The sequence below is a fragment of the Anomalospiza imberbis genome, chromosome 8 (genome assembly GCF_031753505.1).
Source record: "Anomalospiza imberbis isolate Cuckoo-Finch-1a 21T00152 chromosome 8, ASM3175350v1, whole genome shotgun sequence".
Taxonomy (NCBI): domain Eukaryota; kingdom Metazoa; phylum Chordata; class Aves; order Passeriformes; family Viduidae; genus Anomalospiza; species Anomalospiza imberbis.
This window is the reverse complement of record NC_089688.1, coordinates 20160870-20187134: the sequence shown is the minus strand read 5'-3', so window position 1 is coordinate 20187134 and position 26265 is coordinate 20160870. Positions and strand designations below refer to the sequence as shown.

Below are 26265 nucleotides of genomic sequence, written 5' to 3'. Positions count from 1 at the left end.
TGCAACCCTGCATGTGTTGACCTGCAATTAATCAAACAAGTATAGCTAATTACAGTATTTAAATTCTGAGTTTAGAATCACAGAGTTGAGAAGATTGCGTATCTTTACTGTGTGTTTAAAATGTCTGAGTAGTATGAGGTTTAAGTTGTTCTCCTCTGTGTGGAAGTTAAGTCTATAGCCCTTACATGACTGCTTTAAAAATGTTACCCTAGGCTGGTATACCAGACCCACCAAACATGTCTGAAGAATTAATCAGAATGAAGGCTAAAGAACGTCACTTTCTGGAACAATTACTGGATGGAAAAAAACTGGAAAACTATGAAATTCCAGTACCAATCAAAGCAGAGCTCAGAAAATACCAGCAGGTAACAGCTTATACTTTTATTTTTAAAGTTCTGGTTTGGTATGGTTTCATGGGCTAGTAGGAGTTATTCAGGTACTACGTGGGATAGTAGAAGTTGTTCAGATATATTTTTCTTGTGGATTTTTTGAGTGTTTGCTTTCAGTTGTGCAGTGTCTATCTTAGACTCTGGGTAAGGAAGAACAAATGAAGTAATGCATGTTCTTACATTATTCTGGTGATATTTTTCCCCTTTCTGGGTTTTGCCTTTTTTTCTGGGAATGGCCAGTGGGCTGTGCCTTGCTAACAATGACTCTGGCAGCCCACCACTGCAAAGCCAGGCCTCACTGTACCATTTGGTTGTTTGTTTTTCACTTTATTCCCCCTGCTTTTAATGAATGGGCTGTAGTAGATGTACGTGTGGTGGGAAAGCAGCTCCTAGTTTGGCAGTGCTGGGTAATTCAACATATGGATGTGTGAACTGAAGCTCAAGTAGCAAAAAGCCAGGTTTTACTTGAGGCATTCTCCTTCTTTTCTGATTTCAGGATGGAGTGAACTGGCTTGCATTTCTCAATAAATACAAACTTCATGGAATTCTTTGTGATGACATGGGCTTAGGAAAAACTTTACAATCCATTTGCATTCTTGCAGGTGATCATTGCCTCAGGTAAGCTTAAACAAATCACATTCTGTCTTAGACTTTAATGATTGGTCTTGTGTGGTAATGAATCTGGACGTAGTCCTGGGCAGCTGTGACTGTAGGTGGCTGTGCTTGGATAGGGGGTTTGGACCAGGTGGCCTCCACAGGTCCCTTCAAACCTCAATTCTTCTGTGAAAAACAATTTTTTAAACTCTATTTTATGTTCTTCAAGGGCTCAGGAATATGCAAGAACAAAACTGGTGGACAGTGTTCCTCTTCCCTCCTTGGTGGTGTGTCCTCCTACACTCACAGGACACTGGGTGGATGAAGTGGGCAAATTTTGCTCAAAAGAGTATCTTAATCCATTGCACTATACAGGACCTCCTACTGAGAGAGCAAGGTAACCCATCTTGCATTTATAACTGGTTTAGAGTAAAATATCACACATGGAATTTTTCCATTTACTTTACTACTACTACTGAAGCATAGTTTGTGGGCATGGGAATACTTGTGGTGGTATCTTTAAAGGCTGAAATAATAACATGTAAGGAGCACTTAATTAACTCCTCATTTTTTTTCTTAAGATTGCAACACCAGGTGAAAAGACACAATCTCATAGTGGCTTCATATGATGTTGTAAGAAATGACATTGACTTCTTCAGGTAAGAATTGGCCTGTTTTCTGAGGTTTTTAATAGCTCAGAATTTTAAATGCTACTTAGGTCTGTGTTCTTCTTTTCTAGAAATATTAAGTTTAATTACTGCATTCTTGATGAAGGCCATGTAATAAAAAATGGAAAAACAAAGCTGTCAAAAGCAGTAAAACAGCTGACTGCTAATTACAGGATAATACTTTCTGGGACACCAATCCAGGTAACTGATTTTCAATTTTGGATGAATAATAGAAAATAAACAAGATAGGTCTGTCTTGCATTCAGTTTTATTGTACCTTTTAACAATCATCTTGTTCAAAGTATACATTGTAAAACAGCTTTTAATTTCTAAATGCTCAAAATGACATCTTTTTGCTTTCCTAGTATACATGTGTATAGGGAAATGAATGCAAGTTTTGTGGTATTAATGGGGTTCAAAAGCTGGCAGCAAGACTTTCCCACTTCCTCTTCAAGTGTTGGGCTGAGAAGAGACCATTTCCTTATGCATCAAGTAAAATTAGCAGGAAACTCAGTTCTAAGATCTCCAGATTTTGAGCTTTGTCCAAATGACATGGCTGTGCAGTATCTGTCTCACCCAGGACTAAGAGCACTGGTGTGTCCTGGGTTTTGTTAACCAAGAAAACTCTGGGTGTGGCTTAAGGCACTGGACACAGTGGGATGTCCATTTATACATTCAAGTGCATGCAAAGGTATTTCTGTTACTCAGATGGATGAAAGAGCCACCAAGCTCCAGGAGCTTGGGACTGGCTTGTAGTGTGAGGTTGGTAGGGTTTTAAATATGTATGGAAATATTTTCTGATACCTTGCAACAACTTATTACTTATGAAAATAATTTATCAAATGTTTCTTTTATGTTCAGAACAATGTCTTAGAGTTGTGGTCGTTGTTTGACTTCCTAATGCCAGGATTCTTGGGCACTGAACGCCAATTTGCAGCTCGTTACGGCAAACCAATCCTGGCAAGCAGAGATGCCCGAAGCTCCAGTCGAGAACAAGAGGCTGGTAAGGATCAAGTGTTTAATCTTGGGGTTTTTGTTTTAGCCTTTTAAATGAGAACTGCTAATGAAAAGAAATGAGGTTATTTCTAACATCAGAGATGGAGGGGGAACTGAATGTTTTGAAAAATGTTTTTCTTCTAAAACACTGGTGCTGTTGCTCTCACTAGGAGTACTTGCAATGGAAGCTCTGCACCGCCAAGTCCTGCCATTCCTGCTAAGGAGAATGAAAGAGGATGTGCTGCAAGATCTTCCACCCAAAATTATTCAAGATTATTACTGTATTCTCAGTCCTCTACAGGTATGCTTAAAAGGTGGCTGAAAGTTCATTTTTCAGCACAGTTAAGACCACAAAGGCGTGAATTCCGTATTCCTGTGTCAATCTGGTATCAGCTCTGACGTTCTCTGGATGTACTAAAAGAATTTTGTAGTATGTGTTAAAAACACTAATTCCAGTCCTGTAGTAATAGAGTATTTCTTGGGCTTTATTTTGGGCATTGATCAGGAACAACATGTAGGCATCTGCAGATTGTTTTTCAATAACACTTTCCAAGTTGAAAGAAAATATATAGCAAGAGATTCTCTTATTAATGTTTATCTTGTGTTACATATGAAATAGCTTTCTTGATGTATGATAATTCAGAATTTTAACTTGAAACTAAACTCTGAATAGGGCATTTTCTGTCAGAAAAAACACATTCTCTTGTCTGGTCTGTAGGTTCAGCTTTATGAAGATTTTGCCAAGTCTCGTGCCAAATGTGATATTGATGAAACAGTTTCTTCAATTTCAGTGAATGAAGAAACTGAAAAACCAAAGCTTAAATCTACAGGTCATGTATTTCAGGTACAGATTTTTCAGTAATTTTTATTACCTAGTACATACATTTTTGGTAACTGTATTTATAGGTTTAGTAAAAAATGAAAATCAGAACAGTAAACTTCGGCATTTGTGGTCATATGATCTAAGTAGAGTATTTATGGCTGGAATGTGAAGTATAGCTGTTCTGTTTAAATTATGGGTTTGTGTCTTATGAAGCATAACACTGCTTCGTATTTTTAATGTGATCTGCTCAGTTGGTGTTTCACTATTTTGTGGCTCTTGTAACAACTAAGTACTGAGAGCGCAAAACCTCAGAATGAGGGAAGTAATTCTGATTGCATCAGCTCTTGCACTTCAACATTAGTATTCTAAAATGTGGACAAAATGTTTCCTTAAGAGTAGATCTGAATTTATGAAGGTTCATGATCTTTTAGAATTGAAGATTAACTCTTGGTTAATTGGAAACAATTATTCTCAAACTGCTCCCAAACCCATTTCCTCTACTGCAGACTCAAATGAAAGTGTGGGAAATGGTAATCCTTGCATTTTTCCTGAAAGGGACCAAGATCACAAAGAGTGTAAAAGTGTTTGGATACAATTTGAAATGCAGGTTTTAAATGTGTAACTTCGATGACAATATTCCATAAAGTCCAGATTGTGGAATGTGGCAGAGTGACCCCTGTACTCACAGTTAATTCTGTTAATCCTTTTTCTGTAACTGTGTTCTTGCTTATTATTTCTTTGAACTTCATTTCTTAAATAAAGATAATAATAAATTATTATTTCTTATGTAATAATAATGATTTCTTATTTCATAATAATTTCTTATTTTAAATAATAATTATTTCTTATTTAATAATAAATAATTATGTATTGAATGATTAAAGGCATTGCAGTACTTACGGAAGCTCTGCAACCATCCAGCATTAGTGCTCACAACCCAACATCCAGAATACAAGAGAATTACAGAGCAGCTTGCAGCTCAGAATTCATCCCTTCGAGATATCCAACATGCACCTAAGCTGTCTGCTTTGAAACAAGTGAGTGGAGATGTGTTGTGCCTTTAATCCCCCAAATGTCTCTACTGCTGTTACAGCTTAGGATGTTTTGTTTAAGATTTCATCAATAGGGAAACTCTTTTAAATAAAATTAAGTAGTAAATGAAAAAGAATGCAAGGGTGTTTCAGGGATATGCCCTATGTTCCCTGATATTTTAAGAGGGAGGGTGAAACACAATCTTCATGGCAGTGGTGTTTATATAACTTGTTGGCATATGAAAAATCTTACTTCTATTTTATTCATGTCCCTCTTGTTGCAGATTTTTTTTCATTTTTATTACACAGGAGACTACTTCCTTGATAAAGTTAGAATGCATTGCCATAGCTTTACTTACAATAGAATTTCAGTAAGTGAAGAAAATGGTGGTTTTACATTTTTCATAACTTTTAAGTTTTTCATAGTTTGACAGGGAAGCTAAACTTTGCCTTCTTTTCGTTTAAGTGACTGTCATTTAGATACTTCCTTCTGCAGTTTGTTTTTCTAATTTGTACTTTTGATAATCAATGAATGTCAGTATTTACATGAGCTCTACAGTCATTTTAATGACACACTTTAATGTTCTTTTACTTAAAGCTGCTGCTAGACTGTGGTTTGGGGAATGGTGGATCTTCAGAAAGTGGTACAGAAGCAGTTGTGGCCCAGCACAGAGTGCTTATTTTCTGTCAGCTGAAGAGTATGCTGGATATAGTGGAGCATGACCTTCTCAGACCTCAGTTACCTTCAGTTACCTACTTACGACTCGATGGCAGCATTCCTGCTGGGCAGAGACATTCCATTGTTTCCCGGTATGCGTTATCCCTTCGTAACCAGTACGAGGCCAGCTTTGATGAGCTGTATTATTTACATGGTGCAAAATTGGTTTTTTTGTCTGCCTCAGAGCAGATAAGGTTCATAAATTCTTTATTGAAATGAAACTTACCAGACTTTTTCTTGTATGCAGGTTTAATAATGACCCGTCTATAGATGTTCTTTTGCTCACCACTCATGTTGGTGGACTGGGACTTAACTTGACAGGGGCTGACACAGTTGTGTTTGTGGAACATGACTGGAACCCGATGAGAGACCTGCAAGCCATGGATCGAGCACATCGCATTGGGCAGGTGAAAACCTCTTCATTTCCCATAAGGGTGGCTTTTCTCTTGCTGAACTTTCTTCAGAGAGTTTGTGACATCTGTAGGTTTTTACCAAGCTTCCGTTCATATTTATTTATTGCAAATATGCCAGCTGCTGAAGTGCATACTTCCTTATTCTGCCCCCAACTTGGTAAGTCTTCTCTACTGTACTTCCTGAGCTGCTGGGGAGAGGCCAGAGAAGAATCACCCTTTGGTGGAGGAAGAGATGACTAAGGACTGAGACAAGGAACTGAAGGGACAGCCCACAGGGTTGTCCTTCTGTGGTGCAAGACAGGGCAAGAATGACTGCTGGTAGTCTTCCCCTAGAGCTGTAAAAATCAGTGAATTCTTTTAGAGTACAGAGGCAACTGAAGATGCTTCCAGTCTATAGTGGCATTGTCTCGTGCTTTCCATCTAATGTCTGTCAGACTGAGCACAGTTACTGAAGGGTAGCTTCAAGCCAAACTGCTTCTAGACTGTCCATGAGAAACACTAAAAGCTTATGGTTTCCTGAATACCAAGATACTTTTTAGCTAAGTGTGCTTTTTTCTTTCAGAAACGTGTTGTTAATGTATATCGCCTGATAACCAGAGGAACTCTGGAAGAGAAGATCATGGGTCTTCAAAAGTTCAAAATGAATATTGCAAATACAGTGATCAGCCAAGAAAATGCAAGCCTACAGAGTATGGGAACAGAGCAGCTTCTTGATCTGTTCACTCTCGACAAGGTAAAGAAACAGTTTTACAAATACCTACCAAAAATAGAGTCAGCTTAGGGAAAAGCTTTGCTTTGAAATGTAAAATTTAATCACACGAACGCTTAAGTTGGACTGATGAATAGTAGACAGCTCTCTGAACAACAGGAGGAAGTGATATTTCCCCAGAAGAATTATCAGACTTGAAGAATTTATTAGATTCTTGAAAACATTATTCTGTATATTAACAGGAATTTTTTTCTTTTGTGAAGGATGGCAAAACTGAAAAAGCAGATACCTCTACCTCTTCTGGGAAAGCATCAATGAAATCAGTACTCGAAAACCTTGGAGAACTATGGGATCAAGAGCAGTATGACACTGAATACAGTCTTGAAAACTTTATGCATTCATTAAAGTAACCACCACATATTTGTAATACAACTGCTGCTAGTTCACATATTTTTCTGCTGATATTCAGCAAACTTCAAAGCATATAGAGTGAACCTTTAGCTTAATGTGTAAATAGACTTATTGAAAGAAGAATCTTCAAAAGACTGGCATGAAGTAGTGTCAGCTGTTTCACTGGGAAGTTATTCTGTCTTAAACGTTTGCACTGTATAAAAACTTTAAATGTAAACATTGTGTGAGGTGGTTCGAATTTTATTTGTTCTAAACAGCTGCAAATTCTTACTTGGTAGAAGAATTAAAACAAAGCAGGTTTTTACATCTGTTAACAAGTGTTACTTGTGTTTGCAGTTAAGTCCACCATTATTTCTTTCTGTATCTATAATAGTTTTGTACAGTTGTTTCAGTGAGTACTTCAGGTTGTCCAGTGTATGTTTTTCTTTTAAACACAACTTGCTTTTATGGTGTATTTAAAAAGCAATTTTCAACTTAAGCTTTCATTCAGATCATTTCAGGACTTATATTACCAGAGGCAAAGCCTAGAAGCCTTGAAAGTATTGAAGAATGGAATGGCACTAGGCCTGTGCACCCACCTTTGTATATTGACTATATATATATATATATATATATATATATCATGCTCTTCAGTCTTTTGACACCATCTTGTGAGAACAGCTGACTTGAACTTTTTAATGTAATGAGCTCTATTAAGTACAGGTAATGGCCTATTTGAGGCCATGTTTGCATCCTGTTAGCAGGGGTGTACTTTTTAAATTTATCTATAAGGCTAGAATATAGCCACTTCGAGAGATCCATGTATTCCATATGTTTCAATCCTATATATTTTTTGTAACTAAAAGAAGAAATTAAATATACAGACAGACATTTTCCAGAAGTAGATTTTACATTGTCTAGGATTCTAAAATCCATGCTAAAAGTGACTGTGTACTAAACTGATGCATGATTTAAAGCTTCTTAAAGGAATAGGGAGGACTTTTTTTCTTTAGGAGAAAATACGCATAGAAATACCTACATTCAGTTTGAGGTAATTGAATAGTTAAAGTTGTGTAACAAAGATAGTAAAAGACTTTAATAACAGTGAGTGAGAATCATATGGCTGTATGTTATGCAGCTTTTTATAAAAAAGGGAGGCAGTATAAAAGTGTGTTTCTAGATGTGCATATGTACCAGTATATGCACTTTTTATAAATATTAAGTTATAGATAACTTACAGCAGTTGGCTGAATACATAGAATATATGTATAAATATAAAACCTAAGGTTTATAGCTTGCTGTGTGCTTAAGCATCAGAGCTTAAAAACCACCAGAGACCTCAACTATTGTAAAATAAGATTGTTTTAAAACTATATAAATCAAGACAGTTCTATAGCATTGGAGAAGAATTAATGTCACATTTCAGTAGTTATGAACTGACAGATTGTAACTAAATTAGCATTCCATGAAAATAAAATAAACTGGGAATATGTAAGTTGCATGTTGGGTTTGTCCATGTTTAGTTTTGTTTCTGTAGGGAAGACTTTTCTAAAAGGCTGTTTAAAAAACCTAATGCTTTTGGAAATTACTGCTGGATTATGAGTGTTATATTGGTTAATTTCTACCTTCAGACTATTTTTGTTGTGCTTTCAGCTGATGACCCAAGCAGGGCAGACAAGATGGGGCTTGGTGGTGTTTGCAGAGAAGTTACAATGCTGGAATAATGCGTACTTGAAAATAACTTGGTGCAGTAATTTGGTGATAGTGCCTAGAAATAACAAGATATTTGAATAAAGAAACTTTAGTGGTAAAAATTGCATATGTTTTTCTTCAAGAGTTTTGTTAGGTGCAGTGGTAAGAATCTCTTTGGGTTCTGTTGGGAAAGAAATAGACAGCATAGGACTTTTTAAAGCCACTTACTTATCACATTGAGGTTGCTATGCAACCATAATAATTTTAGCAATGGCTCTCTTGGATATCACATCAAGAAGACTTCTGCACCTGAAAAACAGGGGAAGGCAGAACCTAGAATAATTATTTCAAGATTATTATATGTACTGATTGATGTTAAGTGTTCTGTGAATTAATGCTTTGAAATGTAACCCAACAGGAGCACTGCACCAACTATATAAAAATGGGATTTTATTACCTTAATATTTAACAAAAAGCTCTTCTATGCTTCTCAAACTAGCAGAGTACTTGCCAGGATCTGGCTTGTTTGTGCAGTGTCCTCAGTGCACCAACTGGATTCACTTAAAGCAAAACTCCAGCAAGAAATATCTCTTAAAATGCCTCTGACTGCATTTGATCTCTTTAATGGGTATTCAGCTGGACCAGACCAGGGTCTGGGCTGGAATAGGAAAGTTTATTTCTGGGCTGAAACGCAACCTTAAAATATGTCAGATTCTTAGCACCAGCTATTTTGCTGTCCAGCTCTGTCCCTAGTACAGGTTGTTACTTGCTAATGAAGATACAGCCTAAGCCTTGACTGACTGCAGGTGGAGTCACTGGAGGTCCAAAGAAACATGAATTGAGTAGAAGCATGCATAGGCTCAGAATGCTTCGGGTTGGAAACAACCCTAAAGATCATCCAGTTCCAAAGCCCTTCCATGGGCAAGGACACTTTCCACTACACCAGATTGCTGCAAGATCTGTTCAACCTGTCCCTGAACACTTCCAGGAATGGGGTATCCATAACTTCTCTGGGCAGCCTGCTCCACTGCCTCATACTCAAGGTTTGATGCATTGTGTGTAATTTGCACTGAGTTAAACTAGTCTCATTTAATAGCATCAATAAACCACTAATAGTCACTAAAGCCAGACCTCCAAATTAACATAATTCCTGATTCAGAGCTTGCTAACCTGTGGAAACTAAGTACCTCTGACTGGTGACCACATTCTGGGCTGGAAGGAATTACTTTGAAACAGCTATAAACATAATGCTGCTTTTCAACCAAACTTTAAAGGACTGTTTAAAATCCTGCTTAAAACTAAATGGAGAACTACCTTCTGCAAACATGCACCAGGTCTGCATAAACACACCTTCTGCTGTGTCTGTTGTACTTAGTTTAACTAAGAATTCAATCTAACAAGTCTATCTTTCTCCACACGTTATCTTTGGAATTCATTTAGGCAGGAAGCTGCTTGCTTTCTGCAAATTTACTTACAACTATTGCAGGCTTTTAGGTTGTTTTTTTTATCATTCTCCCTAATGCTTTTGTAAGGCTTTTTTTATAGGCTTGCTGAAAGCAAAATTACACTGAATATCCAAGGTATACATAGTGATTTAGTTTAACTCAAATTAGTTCAAGTCGAGTCTTTTGTAAAGATGATGGACTAAAGCAAATCTTAGATTTTACCTGAAGATTATCAGATTTAAAGACAAATGTTACATTTACTATTAGTGGTATCCCCAGCTTCCCTCCTGTCTCATGGTTCTGCAGGTTGTAAGGCAAAAGCATTTCTAATTAAGCCTTAATTCTAGCAGGAGTAGGGCAACTTTTAGGCCATATTAGAAACTGTGGAAAACTTCTAAGATGAAAATACATTCACATACCAAAGCTTTTATTGCCTTGTTTACAAATGGTAAATAATGTAGTGTAAATCTAGCTTGGTTTGCAGTGTTAATAGAGCTTTGGCATAGAGCAAGCTTTAAAGCTTTTAAGGATCACAGCAGTAACTGACTTGTGCTAAGTTGCTTTGTAATCAAAAGCTTGGAAGATGGAGTTCTTTAAACCAGGCAGAGAGATGCTTTAGAGTAAAAATTATTTTTCAAATCACATTTAAGTGAATTACTTTCAAGGACAGTTCTCTAAATATAAGGATTTTTATAGAGATGATAATCCATCTAAATTCTTTCAGTGGTCTATTAAAAGACATCACCTTTGAATTTGTATCAGAAACCCTTTCAGTTGGCTCCTTATCTTCTAGTAGCTTCACTAGTTCTCCAGTATTCTCTTCTGCAGTAGGTTTGGAAGTATCTGTTCAGTTACACTGTTTTTAAGGCCAACTCCCTGTTCAGGAATCAGGATTAAATTGATACTCTGGCAGCCAGACCGGACTCAGGGATTCTGCCTAGCAAGAGAAAGCTTCCTTTGGTGTGAGACTGACAGCCCTACTCTCTCCAGTACAAGAGTTCCACTCCCCTCCTGGGAGGACCAGATAAGCAGCGGGGTAACAGGGCTCTAAGTTCACTCTGACAATCCTGTAATCTTGGATGTCACTCAAAAGGAGATGCTCTTCATCTGCTCTGTGTGTGCACAGGCAGAGCTCTGCTGGTTGGAGCAAACATGGTGCTCATAATGCCAAGTCCTCTCCACTCATAAGCCTTGTGCAATAACAAACCAAACTTAATTTTCATCTATTTCCAACAGGTACCTTTAACATAAAGAGCAGAAGGTCTGTGCCAATTGACTCTGTATCTTTTTTTCTTGGGCAGCAGCTAAGTACACTGTGCTTACACTGTGCATATGCTGCAGTAGATAGGCAAGAAGACAATAGAGAAAGTTGTCTTTTTGCCAAGGTTAAGACACTTTTATTAACTTGTGGGCACTGGGATCCAAAATTGCAACTTTACATCTCAAGTTGTACCTACCAGCCGTGCATCTGCACAAACCAGCACATGTGGGTTTAGGAAATTTGTTAGGCTATCCTTCCTTAAGGCTATCAAACCTTTAAAAAGTCATATGTTCAAGACTTCTGTTTTCTTAGCTCAGTCATGTGGATAGTAAGTTGGGTGTCTGATACCTTGGAGATGGGTGTCTGACAATTTCCAGAGTAATCAACAATCACAAACTCTTAGAGATTATGACCTTCATGTTTTCTTTTAAGGTAAAATTTAGACCAGGATTAGCTAAGTTGTAAGAGGAATTCCACATACTAAAGGAAAACATTTACTGCTTATTTTCCCTTTTCAGATGAGGGAAGGAAGTTGATCCAGAAAGCAGAAACTTCAAACTCATAAATTCAGCCTCAGGTGCAAAAGCTGCAGGAAGGGGGAGAAAGGAAGGATACCCTGCATCCTGCCAAATGGCTGTTCCAGGGATGCAGCAAAGTGAACTACTCTGCAGTTCAGTGAGAGGCTCAGAAATAGCTGAGCTATCGGAACATGCTGGCCATGTCTCCAACACACTCCAGTTCCAGGGCCCTTTGCAGGGCTATGCTGTGCTGTCCATGCCAAGGCTGTGCCTGCCAGAGTTTTCCCATATGTCAGGATAATTACAGTTCACAGTTTATGCAGGCTGGGTGCTTAGATAATCCATTGAGAAAAGGGAATACTGCTTAGTGGAGCGTCCCAAGCATTTCATGTGGTTAACTTGTGTGTTTTTTGCTGCTGTTTCAATGTTAGCTCTCTCTGAGTAAATACTGTGCTCTCCAGATACACATTTATGTATTCTCACCCTGTTTCTCATGACTCATACTGCACTTACAGAGATTTAATTATCAATCACAGCCCAGGATCTGAGAAATAAAGCCTTCAAGTAGAAATCTGTAATTGTAAGCCAAGGGAAGAGCTAACGCAGATGTTAAAATCTGCTTTTGCAAGAACAGAGCTTGAAAAAAGTCAGTTGAATTTGTCATGATCTCTGCTGTAGCCAGAGAGGGAAGACATTAAAAATACATCAACTCCCAGAAAATGATGCTTTCCAATTCCTGCCTTTCTTCTGAATCAGAGCTGCCTCACTTAACAGCAAAACTGTCTTTTAACTTTGCATTACCAAAACAAGTGTGCCTTTAGGAAAATGCTGCACTGTATTCTGATCTATTTCTCCATGCTGCCCTTGCCTCCACATAGTCCAGATTATAAAACACTTCTGGGACAATTGTAACTGTTCATTCTTGGCCTCTATTTTGCAATTATTATCACTCACAAAGCACAACAATCAAACTGAATGAACTAAACTTTGTCAACTAAACTTTAGCTGCTCAGGTGCTATTTCTTGTTCATTTGGACACATTTGGATTCATATAAACACAGGCAAAGTTCACTTCTGGGCATAAAGTCAAAATGCAGCCCATGCTCATATTCAAGAGATGGCAGAGGAAAGAATCATGCAGAATAACAAAACCAGCAGTAAGTGCCAGCCCACCAGTGTCTGTCTTCATTTATGACTAACTTAAAGCTCACCCACTTAGGCATCATATCAGTTAAATCATCAGTTCATTTGCAAGCTGGAAAGGACAACATGGCAGAATTCGAAGTTGGTACTTCTGCTTTCTTTGCTGCCCTGGTGAGAGCTGCAAGATGTGATCAGCATTTCAGGCTTCTCACGGCCGACACACTCAGCAGTAGTTAATTATTGTTTATAAAATGCAGAACTCTCTGTTCTCACAGTTGGAAGTTGCATCACTCTTTGGCTGTGCCTGTTATTTATCAGCTGAAGAGCAAAGGCAGCAAACAAAGCAAGGAGAGTGAAAAAGCACCAAAACCCATGAAAGTTTACATGGGCTGTGTAAGGGCAGGGAAAGCAAAGGAGGAGGAAGGGACATAGGATGCACTTGCCATGAGCCTATTTTCCCTGGCTCTGTTCAGTTTCCCACTGTGCAGTATTTTTGCCTCCAATATAGATGTGGTCACAGCTGGCAAAGCCTCTGCAGTACCGCTGTGGAAGAGATTAGAATGCCTTACCACTGGAAGCCTGGTGTGTGTTGCTTCATCCCCTTCCCACTTAAGCAGGAAAAGTAGCTCCAACCACCACCACAGGAGCCTGCTGTGCCACCCCAAAGGAGAAAACAAACCAGCCAGACTCAAAGTTCCAATCAGTTTAAGTGGCAGATGGCTACAAACACCCCAAAGCTTCTTGTACCTGCACAGGAACCTAGAGAGAAACGGCAACCCTTCCACACGAGCCGAGCCCCAGCACCGGCAGTGAGGCTGCAGCAGCCAGTGCTGCCTTCAGAGTCATGAAACCACGGAGTATCCTGAATGGAAAGGGACCCACAAGGCTCATCGAGTCCAGCTCCTGGCCCTGCACAGGACTGCCCTAAGAGCCACGCCGTGTTCCTGAAGGCATTGTCCAAGCAGCTCTTGAACGCTGGCAGGGTTGGTGCTGTGACCACTTTCCTGGAGAGCCTGTTCCAGTGCCCCACCACCCCCTGGGTGAAGAACCTTGTCCTAATATCCAACCTAACCCTTCCCTGCCTTCGTGTCCTTGCTATCCCTCACTCTCCGGATGGCATAACAGAAGAAAGGGCCTCAGAACCACGAGTCTCTCCCTGCTCCTGCCATCGCCCTCACGGGGAAAGGGATGGAGGGACGGCCCCTCAGTGCCTGCGGGGCCACGCTGGCTGCGGGGCTGGGCACAGTGTGGGATCCCTGCAGCATCCCCCGCCCTCAGAGGTCCCACTGATGGCGGCTGCCCAGTGCAAGCCGGCCTCAAATCCCCCATTTTCCCATTTCATCCCCCTCCCGGGTTTGCCATTGTGAGCCCCAGAAGCCAACCCTCGCCCCAGGCCCCGGAGCAAGGCGGGCAGCTGTGGGGTTGTGCAGGCCCCGGCGAGGCGGCCCCGGGGAGGTGCCTTTGCGCTGGCGGAGCGTTCGCAGAGCAGCGAGAGCGACGGCTTCAGCTGCGGTGCTTCGGATTGCTGCCAGGTGAGGATCAGCCCGGATTCGGGGCCGAGTTGTGCACCTTGTGGACTTTTCTAGTTATCCACCCAAGGTCTCTGAAGGCAAGGAGGGCTCCTCTCCGTTTCGTTAGTCTGCTGCTGATCTGTCACAGAGTAAGACATGCATCCGTGGCAGAGATGTATTCAAGGCACTAAATGGCTTTTGCAATTATTAGATGCCTTTATCAGCTTTGCTTTGGCACTTAATCAGCCGCAAAAGCTATTTATTGCCTCATAAACTCCTCTGCAGCAAACATTATCCTGTAATTAATCCCTGAAAATTACAAAGGCTGATGAGGTAACCCCTTTTTCACACCACCCAGCTAAGATGAGGAGGATTTGTTGCTGTTTTCCCCTTTAATTTTGTTTTTAGGCGTTTGTCAGCTGTCTCAGTCAGAGGGCCTGTTAAGACAGGTAGTAGCAATTAAGCAGCATGTCCCAGGTAACAAATACCAGCCAAATCACTGAGCTGTGATGATTATTCACAGTTGAGAAAGTTAGGAGATGAGTAAAAGTTACACCTTAATTTAACTCACATTAAAATAGGAAAGGCAATCTGAACGGAATGCTGCTGCAGAGCTAAAGGATGTTACAGACTCATTAAAGTATTGGACCATTTGCTAATTAGGATTTTTTGAAGCTAAGGACACAATGGCAGAAGTAGATCTCTTGCATACTGAGAGACTTCAGAAGCATTTTTGCTTTGTATATCATTAACTTTTGTACATCAACAATCAGAGAAATTCAAAGTCACTGAAAAGCATCAAGATCTTTCTCTGTCTGCAACAACTCAATACCTTAAAATTTTCACTAGAATAATGTTTTTTTATCTGGATACAAGTTTTCTTTACAATACAGACGTAAAATTCTGCTATCTCCACATACCCCAACCCATACCCCCACCAGATTCAGACATTAGTTTCAAAGTAAAGCAGTTCACAAACTAACAAAAATGTTAGGCATCACTATTTCAAAATTTCATCTCACCTTATGAGAACTAGAATTATAGCTGGCAATTCAATGCTCTTATAAACATGTCAATTCTACTTTACAGGGGGGTGAGAGGAGCAAGAAACATTCCCCTAAATATTTAGGAGTTGGCAATTCTCTTCGCTTCCCATGGATGACTGATAATTGTTGGGGAATTACCATTGGCTGCTCGGAAACATGATGGCAAGAGAGAAAGTGTTTCATCCAGGTCAGTTGCTGAGTTGCAAAAAGGTGTTGGGACCATGTAATCAGCCAGTTCTCTGCAGATGTGCAGAAAATGTTTCATGAACTGTAAATTGTATTTTAGGAAGTACCTAGTGATGCAGGTAGTTAAGGTAGAACAAATTTGGTAGGGGACTTGAAGTATAGGAAGGAAGGTTGTGCTAAAAATTATTGCAATAAATTTCCCCATCAGCATTTAAAGTTTTCAAAGCATAATTCTGAAAAGGGGAAAAAAATCTTTTATGTTTGAGAAATGGGAAAAGAGAAATCAGGAAAAAAATGTTGCTTTCTATATCTCTTAAAGCTCTTTATTTTTCCTCATCATTGAAAGAAAAAACACAACCCAAACCCACAAAAACCTCAACTTTGTTCTAATCCGAGCTCACAGCTGCTAGGGAATTTACATCTCCTGTGGCAGGTGTTAATCATGGTGAGACTAAAGAGCAGTTCCACTTCAGTGAGTCTTTCTGTGTGTTAGTAGGTGGTAGCATACTCAGGACTCAAATTATAAGAGATTATGTTTTCAGAGATGTGTTGAAAACCCCAACCCAGCAATTATGTTTTCCAAAGTAGTCGATTTGTTACTGCTGGGGGGGAAAGGACTAAGTAGGTGAATACTGCTAAAGCAAAACTTCAGAAGCTAGAAAGTCTGAGGCTTTACATCCCGGGAGGAGTTGTGGAGAGGTGCAGCTGGTGCAGTTTTTTGCAGCGTTAGATGGTCCAGCAGCCATCTCGCTGTCCTGCTGGGGAGTGGAGGGCAGGGCTCTGCAGCGGCGCAGTGACAGTCTAGTCACCTACTCCAGCCCCAGGAACAGTCACACAGGCAGTGGGACACACCCCAGGGTGCAGGAGCACCTCAGTACCTGGAGTCCACAGCTTCTTGAAATTAAAGGAACCACAGTAAAAAAACTTGAGTTCATTGGAAGATACAGTGGGTGACTAAGTTAGTTCTAGTTTAAGATACTTCTGAATTAACCGTGGTAGTTAGAACACATGCTCAGGAGCAGTGACATTCAGGACTCCCAGGTCTGTATCTTGCCCTTTGGCTAAAATGGGGCCATGGGTCCAGAGCTGTGAGTAACCTCACCTGAGGAAATGCCAGCAGAGGTCCCTCACTGTGACAGGTTTGGTGTTTCTATGCATTTAGTTGCAGCTTTCTCATATGCCTGTGACTTCCTTTCTGAGCAGTTTGGTATTTTTGTCATGCCTAAACCAAAGGATTTGGATTCAGGAATACTGTTCCTCATCCTGGTTGCATAACAGAGCACAAATACCAGTTGATGTCCCTTTTACTTTAGAGCACAGCTGGAACACTACGGGGAAATGGCAGTCCCAGTACTATTTCCATTTTTATAGACTAGAGTGATTGTTCAGTGATGTTAGTGTAAAGGCCTGCAACACACTAGGATATGAGTGGGATTTGTGTGGGATTCCTTTCACCCTGAAACTTTTCCACAATGCAACACAATCTGAAGTATCATGGGGAGTAAAGAATGTGTGAGTGAATGTGTAAGGAAATCAGGCTGCTTGCTCTAGTCTGGGTTTTATGTGCATCCCTATGGAAGAGAGACTGTGGTTGTACCTCTGCATCACAGACTGTTCATTTTATGCACGTTAAAGCAAAACTTCCTTTGGCTAAAGTGCAAAAAAAAGTTCTGGTAATGTAATTGCTGCTTACCTGCAGCTACTTGAAAAGCATTCTCTTGACTCTCCAGGGAATACAGAAAGAGAAGGGATTTTGTTTCCCCTGAATTACATCACATCACACAGTTTTCTATTAATCTTCTTTTCAGTGTAAAGAATATCCCAGTTGTTTCAAAAAGATGACAACATACTGCTCAGTGGGCCAAAGGAATGATAATGCACTCTTAGAGTATGAGGAAATCAGCCTTGTTTGCTCTTCTTCCAAGAATAAAGCTGAGCAAAAAGGTTAATGCAGGGTTGAATCCTTTAGAGTAATTCATGAAATATGTTAATGAGAGCACCACTTTGAGAGAGGTTGGATCAGAAAAACTTGAAATTAGAAACAATCTCAGCATACTGACTCTAGGACGTGGTAGGATATAGAGACTCAGAGCTGCCTGAAGAGTCCCCTGCATCACTGAGCCCAGCCTTGCTCCACCAGAAAATCTACAAGCGGGAAGCTGAAGGTGAAGTTTCTGTGAGTGTCGTGGGTGGGGGGCATTGTCTCCTGCAGCTCCAGCAGCGAGGTGCAAGAGGCAGATAAAGGCAGAGCTGTTATTCATGCTTTGTTTGGTACAAACAATGCATTTTAACCTGCCTAACAGAAACTGAGCCAGACTGAGTCAGAACTGTTGTGAACTTGGATTCCTGAGTTGTTCTTAATGTCTGAGCAAACCTTTTCTTCCAGTTTCTGCCAATCTGATTTGCAATCCTAGGGGGTTTGTAGAGTTAACCTAAGTGTATTGAATAGGTTTTGACTAATTCAGTCTCAGTTGGAAATGAGTGTGTATGTAATGGGATATTGCTGAGAAACAGCTTCTTGTATTGTGCTTTTCTTTGTACAAGTTTTGTTTGAGTGCTGCCAGTCCTTATTGGACATCACAGCCATGTCTTTGAAACATTGACATAATAAAATCCAGTGCTGGGGACAGAGAGTTAGTGACATGTTCATAACCTCTCTACCCAACACAACCCTTTCAAAGAGGGATCAGACTTTCAACCTCAGTTCTTTACACAATGAGAAAGAACCAGCAATTAAAGCTCCTTATATCCTTGTTAAGTATAGAAATTAAATTATACCAATATGTGTTCTCTGCAATGGAGATGGAGGCAGAAAAAGATCATCATGTTAATTAGTTTTTTCTTTTGGAAAAAAGACTGGCTTTATTGTGTATTACAAGTGAGACCAGCACATTTCTGAGTGGCTGTAAGATCTCAGACAAGTTATTTTTGGTCCTTTTGTTACTTTTATGTGCTCATTTTGTTTTTTGTGCTTAGACTGAAAGCACTTCAGGACAGAATCTTACTCTCTCTGCCTTATGTAATGCCAGGCCTACAAAGTTTGCTTTGCTTTGGGGCCTTTAGACACTGATGAAACACGAATACTTTCAAAGATAATTAACTACGCTGACTTTGAATGGAAAGTTATAGTCTGGCCTGAGAAAGAGGAATTTCTACTGTTCTACCCTATCTGCTAATGAGTATTCTCTTGGAAAGGAGGAGACTGGAAATTTTTGCAAACATTCTAAATATTCAAGATGCCTTCAGAGTTGCATCTGAGTCTGAAGGAGCTGGAATATGAGTGGTTAAATTGTGTTGGCTGAAAATCAAATTAGCTTGATACCTGCACCTCTTACTAGCACCTAAAGCCTAGAAGAGGTTTAGTAAAAATTAAAGAACTCCTTGTCTTACGCAGACAACTGTGATTGCTTATAAAACTTAGCCATCAAGCGCCTTGAGGGGCACAGGGTTGCAGTGTGGTAATATTTAGGCTGTAAAACAAACAAATCAAATCAAAATAGGCTTTCATTTTAAGAATTATATAATTTTCCATTTATTCTTTTTTTTCCTATTATTTTTATCACAACAGCACCTAAGAGTCCTGTAAGCATAAAGAACAAGGCAACATACAAATCCTGCCATAAAATTCTGCTTTTCCTCTGAAGCACAGTTGGTCTTAGGGCACAGTAAGAGGGGCAAATTAAGTTGCTTAAGAGATTCTTGGTCTGACTACATTTTATGACTTTTTCTTCTCCAGAAGTTCTTGTCATGTTAGTTCTACCAGCTGATCTACTTTATTAATTTTTTTTTTTGCAACCTGAGTTTTTTGTAGAGTGAGATTGCATTCTGTAGTAATTAGATAAGAGCTGAGATAGCTGGAACTCTGTCAGAGATGTAGGATTAAGTGTCCAAGGAGTGGAAACTTCTTAACCATGATCAGCAGCAGAAGACACAGCAAATGAACATGCACTGATTAGATTAAGTCAGCCCTGATGGCACAGGTGTGGGAAATAAATGCAGTCAGAAATTCCTTCTCACTGAGCTAGTGCCAGGCTGTGATGAGGAGTACTTGCAAAGACAGTTACTGTTGCAATTACTCTGGCCTTTAATTTCTTTGTTTTAAAAGCTAAATGAAGTCATCGTCCCCGTCCCCCCCCCCCATATTTTAATAAACAGATGTTATCATAGGAGGGTCACCTTTAAATATGTGTAGAGTATATACAGTTTACTTCACCCTACTTCTCCAGTACAAGGAACTTTAAATGTAGGAAGTGACACTAATTAGTCCACAGATGCAACACAAAAATTGTGGTCTGTGTGTTTTCCTCAGAAGATTTATGACTACCAGAATGTCCTCTGTAATCAGAGAAAATATTTCTGTCATGGGAGTGGTCCAGGTTTAGATACTCTGTTGGTATCATCATGGTGGACTATTCTAATTTGCCTTCTAGTTCAGTAACAAGCATTACTAGTGATTGCAAGTTTTTGAGAAATAACACCAGGTCACTAGACCTGCTGATCCTCAAGGCAGGCTCATAATTCACTTATCTGTAGTGCATATAAGGGCAGCTAATAATATCTCATAAACCCAGTAGGGCAGGTGCATCTTTATAGGCTGTTGGATGCCTGTTGGGTGGTTGGGGAATTCTGAATCTGCCCCGTGTTGAGGGCAGTTCATGCTTTCATGCTTGGCAGTGTGACTTCACCAGGAGGAGCTAAGAGGAAGTGATGTGGACAGCAGTACCCCTGACATCTTGCCCTTCTGTAGCATGTGGCAATGTCACATGGAACTCGCACCTGTGTATCCTTGCAGTCATCTAATTTTTTTTCTTTCTTCCTTAATGTATCATTGCAACTAAAGCTTTCTTATGAATGGTGAGAAAAGGTGGAGGACTGGTGGTGGGAAATGAAAGTGTGTGATGCAGGTCTACAAAAGCATTTGCTCTTTGGTTTTGGTACTCTTCAGGCAGCTACTATATAGTGACCTACTCTGCTTTGCCAGGGCAGGTAGTTCTGGGTCTGTGCAGAGGCACCTTTAGGCAACTTAGTCAGCCAGAGAGTTCAGACAGCTTCAAGGTTATGCAGCAGCTGAGTAGGAATTTTCAGGAACAGTTTTGGACTTTAATTTTTAATTACATCTTTTTTTATTTTTTCAGTTTGGCCCTACAGTGAAATTTGATTAAGACAGTACTAAATGTTTTTCCACACCAACAATTTCACCTTCAAAGGCATTTGCAGCTGTGACCTCAAATATTGTCCCTGTTTCATGTATTTCTCCTCTACTGACAGAAGGAGGAATTCATATTCACTGTTCATAAATAGGATCATGTCAGAGAACATCCTGACTCTGTACAATCTCTCTGCCTGCAGTCTGCTTGATCTGCCAACCCTGAATTTTCAGCTCCCCACCTGATATGAAACAGGGCAGATATTAGGTTTTCTCTGAAATGAACTGCTGAATTGACAACACTCTCATCTAAGGGCCACAAATGGAAAGGAAGGGCTAATTCCCTGTGCTGTGGCACTCAGCTCTGAACGATGTGGCAGGCACTCAGAGCAATGGGTATGATATTCTTAGAAACCATTTTGATGAGGTGTTGTTACATCAGCCGGGAGCAAATGCAGATGAAAGGCTCAACAGATAACAAACCATAGGAATTTCCTTGAGTCCTATGAGGTTCATGTCCTCATTCAGAAGTTGGATTTGGAATCTGCTTGTCCTGCATGTCATCAGAGTACGTTCTGAAAGCACGCACACAGCTGTCCAGAAAATCTGAGAGGGCTGCTGGCCAGCTCATATGTCTTTACAGGTTACATCTGGCTTTAATGAGCTGCACATACATGCATATGATCTTTGTCCAGGTGGACAAATGTCTAGCTTAATGTTTAGCAATAGGTCCTTCATAGCCTTTCAGTCAAGGGCTTCAGTTATATATTAATGGCACAGGTCTGTGTGCAGGTTCAAGAGCAGGAACATTGGGACATACTGAGGTAGGGAATGTTTTGGCTCACCATGTCAGATATAGCTGTTGACCCCAATTTGGCAATTACTTCAGTGTCTATGTAATTTTAAGCACATAAGTAATTCCAGTCAGTCAGGCTTGTGTTTAAAAGTGCATTGCTGACTGGGGAATTTCTGGCTTCTATAGCTCTTCAAATCTTGGCTCCCAGGAGTCTTCCTCCAAATTTAACAACGTTTCTGCTTTACTCTCTCGTGGTAGAAAACTGGTAACATGCTTTGCTCTGTCAGCACAGACAGCAAATCTGCTTTAGCTTCCATCCTGTGAGACTCTGTTATTTATGCATTGGACAGATACCTTGATGGGAATAAACATAGGATGGTTTACTTGAGAGGCCATGCAATGTGGATTGCTGAACCTGAGACTTGTTGAATGAAAGTGCAACCCAGACAACTGGCAAAAATTTTACACACACTTTTACAAAGCTGGGTGCTTGTTCCACAAAGTTTATAAGTAGGGCAGTACAGGAGCCAGAAGATGTATTGGAAATGGAATTGCTTTTGAACCAGGATTGGGAGAGAAATGTGTAAGCTCCTTTGAACTGGTACATGAAGCTACATCAGCTCCATGCTATACGTGAGATAAACAATGTTCATGGCAGTGGGGAGAAGATATAGCAGCTTAAATCTTAAGGGAGAGGAAGGGCTGTTTGGGACATTTGGAAGTAAATGAAATGTATTTAAATCTAAGGTGCTATTCCTTGTCCTGATTTTTTTTTTAATGGATTCTTCACTGTATTGCACCATAACTTGTACAAGTGAGGGAGTTTCTTCTTTCTTCTGGGAAGTGATTTTTTGTGTCTTTATTTTTTATTATTATTCCCTTGTACTAAGGAATGTCTGCAGGCCATCAGCCATTTCTCCCTTGGCCATGGAAGAATGAACCTATAATAGGAAGACAGTACTGCCCTACATTGTAGTCCTTTCTCTTCCTTTTTAACCACATCTCTCCCTTGAAGAGCAGAGCCTGTCCAGCCTGGCCCAGGACAAAATGGGAGAATGGCAAAAGCAGATTTCCTTGGGAAATTTTTTTTTTTCTTTTTTCCATTTACAGCTAAGTGTGTAACTTCACATCAGAGTTGGTCTAGCTAAATGAGCACCTTGGATACCACCATCCCCACTACATCCTAGCTGACTTCAGCTCTTCCTTCAGCTGGAAAAACCACAAGTAGCTACTTGTGGGGGGCTGCTGTCAGCTGTACTGAGAGAACTACAGTCAGCGAATGCACAGCTGTTCCCAGGTGCACCCCAAATATCTCAAAGCAAAGCAGCAAGAAGTGGGATTCAGTTTCTGACACATTATCCTGGCTACTGTAGAAGAGTATGCAGCTCAGTGGGTTGCATCAGACAGCCCAGTGAGGTTTTGCTCTGTCCCTTCCTTAGCTGTGCACTTGAGGCTTCTGTTCATACTTCAGAGCAAGGATGATCTGAGGAGAGCTATGTGTAAGGGTCTAGAGCATGTCTGGGACTGTGCTCGTGGGGAGAGGTGGAACTGACAGAGCAGTGATATCAGCCCCTTCCAAAGCCTCAGAAGGGATATCATGTTCTTTAGATCTAGAGAGAACCAGCATCTTCCCCGATTGCCTTGTCCCACTGCCAGGGTGAGGCTATTACAAGCAAATGGCTGGGTAATAGGAGGAGCTGCAGAAGGGCCCTAGGATCCCAAGCAGGTGGTACAGCTGGTGATGACAGGCTCGGTCTGTGGGAACAGTATGTGTGCTGGAGATAGCCAGGGAGAACCCATTTTAGCAAGAGCTGGGCAGACTCACAGTCACATGGCTCTGGCTCAGCTGTACAGCCTGAGCTTTAGGAAGCTGAGAGAACCAAGTTTTCAGAATTTACATATTGCAGCTGAGTGACTCCACTGACTCCCATTTCCTGGGGCCAACAAGTTGTTCTCACAGTCCTGTTTCTGCAAGCATCACAAAATGGATGGCAACCCCCCCCAAATTTCTAATCTGATAGCGCATTTGGAATTGGTGTGGAAATCGGGCAAAGATTCAGCTTGAGTATTTGATATGAAGTGTTCATTTCTGGCTAATGCTATTTCTGTTACATCCCTCCTCCAGAGCATGATTTAAGAGGACTGTCTGAGAGAAGGGCAATGCAACTTGCTGACTCTGTGTTACATCCTGAAGCATTTTGAATGCAGCTTAATTCCCCTGTGAAAAGAACTGATACAACCAATCCCCATGAACTCTTCGCACTTGACAGAAACACAAGTGAAGAGGGTGATCCATAATAATTAGGAAATTGGGATCAAAAGTGGGCAGGCTTAGCCTGATCTGTTTTGCTCAGGGGCAGTGCTGCAGCTTATAATGCACAACTTAATTACTAGAGAACATCCTTTCTGCAAGTGAAGGCAGTTTTCAGAGTGGAAAAGCTGCTATAAATATAGTTCTAAATTCTACTCAAAACTAGGTTAGGAGAGCATAAGCTTGAGAAGTATTTAAAAGAGTAAAAGGAGAATGTCATGTAGCATTGTCCTATTTCTGGCATCATTCCTCAGGGGAAAGGCCATTGTCACCTATCTGCCCTCGTGTCGTTCAGAAACAAGAAATCAAACACAAGATAGAAATGATGGTCCTTAAGATCCCTTTCCAAACAAAAGTGGTTGTCCTACTTAAGAGCAGTGGCAGACGTCTTCAGCTCAGGGCTGCAGTTGCGCTGTCAAAGGCAGACTGAGCTATGTTTGTGTGAAGAGTCCTTCTGTGTGTCACAGCTACTGTGTTAATAAAAGTCTAAACTGCAGAAGAGGTCCATCTCCACACTTTTCTGCTTTTCCTCTTACTTTATACATGTACTCTACACTCTATAGGCTCTGTTCAGTGGAGCTAAGACTCACAAGATGGAGGTAAATTTAAGATTTAAGGGTTTTCTAATATGTTGTGTACGAATAGTCTGATAAATGTAGAACATATCACATATCTTAGCATTTGTTTTCCTTTGTCTCTTACAACCCCCAGTTTCACTGAGGATGAGATGTCAACAGCCATTACACAGCAGGGAGTTAATTACAGAAGTTACTGGGTTATATAATAGCGATTTCCAGATTTCCAGACTCAGTAAGTCACATCTCCTCATGACCAGGATTTTTTTCTGGCCTTCTAGCTGTATAGTCTATACTAAACTTTTTTTTCAGGGCAGTGATTGAAATAGTTTTACTGAAGGAATTTTAGCACTGAAGTTCCCTGGTATCTGATGGATTTTTCCAGAACTGAACATTAGCAAGAGACAGTTACAGTTTGCCATGCTTATATCTTATCCTGCTCAGAGGGTAGTGCTTTCATTATATGGCCATAAAGTAATGGTACTTCTCTGCCTCTAAACTCTCTTGACAGAAAAGTGCTTAAATATTCTATTTCTGGATTTGCTTTTTTTGTCCTTTGTAGGATTGGGATGAGGGGCGTGGACGGGTGCGAGGGAGTGTGATTGCATTATCAGTTGTTTTATGTTTTGCCTCATAGAGTGCAGGTTCTTCAGCACTTCAAGACTTTAGAGTAATTTTCCTCTGTGTGGCAAATAATTTTTTCTCAGTGCTTGTTGGAGTATGTATTTTCTGCTGCTGTCTGGTATCAATATTTAGCATGTTTGAGTAGGACAACCTAAACACCTAACGTACACATTTAAATAAAAATCTGAACTGAGAAAAAGGAAAACAAGTCAAGGTCTCAAAGCTGAATCTCCAAATTATGCCAGTGATGTTGAATTTGAACATCACTGTATCTACTTGTTTAGCTTGTGGTGGCCACAGCATAATCTTTGTCCTTGAGTTAGGCACCTGTAAGTAAATGTGATGCAGAGCTAATCAAGGTGTTTTAGCATGGGCTAATTTAGTTGCTTTTCAGGGTGGTTTATCACACAGAGTGTTTTATCCTCACAACAGTAGTGCTTACTTGCATCGTGCTGTGACTGGAGTAAGGCTTTTGCTTTCTGTTGTTCCACTTTACATAAAACAAATCAAGTTTCTCTGGACTAAGAGGGTGGAGCATAGGAATGACTTACTAACTGAAAGGCTTGTACTTGGGAGGGAGGAGTTGTTGGTTCTGGTTTCTGTCCTGTTTCCGAGTTCAGTGTAATCATCAAATACTCTTACTTATTTCTGCCAGAGGGACTGAAATTTGCCCATTTACAAATGAAAGCATGCAGGTCCAGTCAGAAGCAAGAAAGGTAGAGGCAGATTGCTCAGCAGGACGTTTCTGGCACGTGTGTCTATGCTGTGATTCTGTGGGCCCTGAGTACAACAACATGCACAAGGCACAGTTGGAGGAGTTAGGTACATTGTGAACAAGATTTTGCCCATCTCCTAGAATTTCATGGTTGTTATTTGACTCTGACCATGTTCTGTAGTTTGACAATGAGATTAGAGGGTGTTTTGTAATTCTGAAAAGCAGAGATTTTGGAGGACAGATGAGATGAGATCATATATCTTTGCCATGACTTTTGGCAGTGTTTTGCAGAATTATTTTAAATATTAATTATACCAGCTCTATCTCTTTTTCAGACTTCCACTTCAGTGGATACATGTTGAAGCTGGCAAGGAAGTCAAGAAGGGGTATCAGAGGGCATGATCTTGTTACATGTAATTTTATGAACAGCCACTTTGATTATTTACCTTAATGGTGATGCTTATGCTCTTCCAGAGACCATTCTTCTTCACTTGGTAGAGAGCAAAATATGTATCACAAAATAGTTGAGTAGTTGCCACACCCGTGAGTAAATAAGTTTAGTTCT

At 40.3% G+C, this 26265-nt stretch overlaps 1 protein-coding gene across 3 annotated transcripts in view; it reads left to right on the top strand.

The window, feature by feature from the left end:
* The window catches only part of BTAF1 (B-TFIID TATA-box binding protein associated factor 1), a 45580-nt gene extending 37295 nt beyond the window's left edge, over positions 1–8285 (top strand). For all 3 annotated transcript variants that reach the window (XM_068197704.1, XM_068197705.1, XM_068197706.1), the window contains 13 exons: positions 213–365; positions 886–1007; positions 1213–1380; positions 1565–1642; positions 1723–1852; positions 2513–2654; positions 2818–2948; positions 3366–3491; positions 4355–4507; positions 5100–5311; positions 5467–5626; positions 6195–6365; positions 6605–8285. In XM_068197704.1, coding sequence (XP_068053805.1) covers positions 213–365; positions 886–1007; positions 1213–1380; positions 1565–1642; positions 1723–1852; positions 2513–2654; positions 2818–2948; positions 3366–3491; positions 4355–4507; positions 5100–5311; positions 5467–5626; positions 6195–6365; positions 6605–6751 — 1893 coding nt within the window. In that variant the 3' untranslated portion in view covers positions 6752–8285. The remainder of the gene's footprint in view (positions 1–212; positions 366–885; positions 1008–1212; positions 1381–1564; positions 1643–1722; positions 1853–2512; positions 2655–2817; positions 2949–3365; positions 3492–4354; positions 4508–5099; positions 5312–5466; positions 5627–6194; positions 6366–6604) is intronic.
* Positions 8286–26265: the final 17980 nt, after the last annotated feature.